At 41.7% G+C, this 3,017-nt stretch overlaps 1 protein-coding gene across 16 annotated transcripts in view; it reads left to right on the top strand.

Annotated features, from left to right (window-relative positions):
• The window catches only part of DTNA (dystrobrevin, alpha), a 223,721-nt gene that overhangs the window by 35,681 nt on the left and 185,023 nt on the right, over positions 1–3,017 (top strand). For 15 of the 16 annotated variants that reach the window (XM_009331423.1, XM_009331418.1, XM_009331414.1 and 12 more), the window contains exon 1: positions 158–330. The exons of the other annotated variant lie outside the window; for it this stretch is intronic. In XM_009331423.1, the coding sequence (XP_009329698.1) occupies positions 314–330 (17 nt within the window). In that variant the 5' untranslated portion in view covers positions 158–313. Of the gene's footprint in view, positions 1–157; positions 331–3,017 lie in introns of those variants that run through there. 16 annotated transcript variants of the gene reach the window in all.

Below are 3,017 nucleotides of genomic sequence, written 5' to 3'. Positions count from 1 at the left end.
GGAGGGAGGGAGGGAGGGGGAGAGGGAGGGAGAGAGGAGGGGAGGGGGCCCGGGTGCCTGCGATTGGTAAAGCTCCGCAAAGGCATCTGCCAGCAGGACTTCAGAGGAATGTGAAACCAAATCATTTACAAGTTAAAGATAGACGCAGAATACACAGCATCTTGAGCCAGGGTTTAAATTCATCCCTCTCCGCCTGGCTTCTCGCAAAGCTCTGCTTGTCAGCTTGCCTCTGTCTCCTCTAACGACTCTAATATTCCCTTAAAAATAACATCATTCTGGATTCTTTGGAATTACTAAGGTGGCAAAAGAGATCATGGTGCAGACCATAGGGTAAGTAGGAAGCTTGCCTTTGCATACATTTGCTAGGGTGGTTCCTCTGGGCTTTGCTTCTGCTTTCAGAGCACTCAGCAGTTCCTGTAGGATGAGGTAGATACTCACGTAGTGCTTTCCCCGTGTGATTTATTCCCCCCTGTTTTCCCCATACGGATTATTTGAACTTTATTCCTCAGTGAAGTGTTAACTCACAAGGTTACTTGTCTTGGCATACCTAGGGATTCTTGAGCTTTAATAATCTTACCATTACAGTTTTGAGTGCTGTTTTCCTATCAGCTGAATTTTGTTATATACCTTTGCTCTTCATTAGTGGGATATGCTGTTTGAAATGCTGCTTATTATTGCAAAATTGAAAAGTTAAGTTGGTTTCCACATTAGGATGTAATCAATGTTCTTGCATGCTTGTTTGGCTATAGTTTCACTTACCTGCGATTTCCTCATGGGTGAATTCGATCACAACACAGGGTTAATTAAATTTAACCTTTCTGTTTGCTTGTTCCCAAATAATGCTTTTACTTGGCATTTGGTTTTGATTGTGGTTTTTTTTTTTTACATCTTGACCCTTTTGTTTTCTCTGAACAAAGTCCTTCTAGCAGTAATTAAAAAACATGCACATTCCCCTGATAGTCCTCACTTAAATAGTGAGTTTGTGAGTAAAGGGAAGATTCAGGCTGTCATGTTCCTTCTACAACTTGTCAGAAGTAATTTCAGTATCTAGCAGATACATCACTTCATTGATCAATGGTATTTTCAGGCTCTTTCTCCAATATTTCTGGTTAAGTTGTGGTGTTCCTATGACCAAAAGGATTTTGAAATATCAGAAACTAAGTGGGAAGTTCGATGTAATATTTGTTATATAGCAAAAAATTGTATTCCGAGAGTTTCATCTGAATCTGTGCTTTGTATGAGAATCACCTAAATGCCAGCATCCTTTTTACCATTTATTCTGGGCACGCATGTTTTACACTCGTAGTAGAGGAGCTCCTAACTTTGGATTTGGTGGCACTTCATGCAAACATACTCGGAATTCCTGACGTGTTAGTACTGCCCATAATGACCATAGAAAGTAGGTGCTGTCTGCAGATAACTGAAACTCCTCACATTTTTTGGTTATAGATACCAGTGCCGAAGAGACTCACGTAATGTCAGTCTGTGTCTGGCAAAATATGTGGAACTGGGTGAACTAAAATAGAAATGTTTCCTCTGTTTGGAGGAAAGACGATGCATCTGGTATGTTTTATTATCTTTCTTCCATTTGATCGAGTTCATCCCTGTTGATCAGCTTACCCGAATTTTGCAAAACATCTGGGTATATTTGGGTGAGCAAATCTGCTATGAACTGTTTTCTGTGTGGTTAAATCTAGGGGATGGAGGAGAGGGAAATGTAGAAACTTTAAGGTAAATATGGAAAAAGACAACCGCAGGGATGAGAAATTACATTCAAGCCAGACTATATTATCTTATAGTTTATACTAGTTGGGTGTTCTTTTAACTAGCTCAGACTAGCTAAACACTTCAGTCTCATGCTAAATTTCCAGGCCAACAGTTACTTACATTAAGGTATCACTGTAATATTTGTTTTGGTATTGAAGTGGAAGAACTTTGAGGCGAAATGTGTCAAGATGAATAAAAACTTGCAGTGGGCCTTAGTAAAGCTGTGGTTAGTTTCTGGCTCTTGCACAGGATCCTGTGCAGCTTCGGGCAAGTCGTGTGAGCTCTCAGAGCCCCTACAAACCTGAAGGGGGTGGAAGTACCTTTATTACTTTTCTGTGTTAGGGATCTAGATAGCAGTTCCTCGGGCTAGGCATTGCCTCTGGTAAGGGTTGGCACAATAGGCTTCTGTTTTCAGATGGCATGCACCCGCCCCAGCTCTGTGGCAAAAGGTGGGAGGGAGGAGGAATCCACAGATTTGGAAGTAGAGGTTCGCTGCACCTTTTATAAGCTTCCTAAACTGAAAGAGAAAAATAGACTGACATTCAGAGGTGAGCAGAAAATAGAACTAATGTTCCATGGGATATTCCTGAGTCAGTTCAAAATTAAATTGCATTTCCCTACCACAGTGTATTGCTTTTCAGAAGTTATAGTTCAGGAGCATGGTGTTCCCATTTCATTATGTGAGACCCTTCTCCCATAATTAAATGTCCAAGAGGCACTGGAGAGCTTCGTCAGAAGGAAGCCTGCTTCGTATTCTGGGAAGCGAAGCTGCCTGAAAAACCTCGTTCCTGGAAGGGAATGAGCATCTGACCCAGGAACAGGGAGTTCCCAGGGTAAGGACTACAGTGCGGTGTTGGATTGACTTTAAAAAATATATTCTGGTGGATCTAATCCACCTGAAATAACATCTTCCAGTTGTCCTAGCAGTAAATGGAAAATCTTCATAAACTGATACTTTCCCATAGAAAATGTTGCTGTATTTGATATAGTTTATATATTATTATAAAGTTGGCATGTTTTCTGAAACGGAAAATCCTTGTCCAGCTGTTAGGGTGAATTTTGCACGGTTAGGGTGAATATTGTACTGCATGTGTTCAGTGATGATGGTACCACACAGCAGCGCAATACTGCTGAGGCTTTTGGGTAAGGGTGTGATAGCTTTATCAGGGCAGGATGTAGGGGCTGGGATCTCTCCTCTCCTCTCCTCTCCTCTCCTCTCCTCTCCTCTCCTCTCCTCTCCTCTCCTCTCC

The sequence above is a fragment of the Pygoscelis adeliae genome, unplaced genomic scaffold, assembly GCF_000699105.1.
Source record: "Pygoscelis adeliae isolate BGI_AS28 unplaced genomic scaffold, ASM69910v1 Scaffold108, whole genome shotgun sequence".
In the NCBI taxonomy this organism is placed as follows: Eukaryota; Metazoa; Chordata; class Aves; order Sphenisciformes; family Spheniscidae; genus Pygoscelis; species Pygoscelis adeliae.
This window is presented reverse-complemented; position numbering and strand designations above follow the sequence as displayed.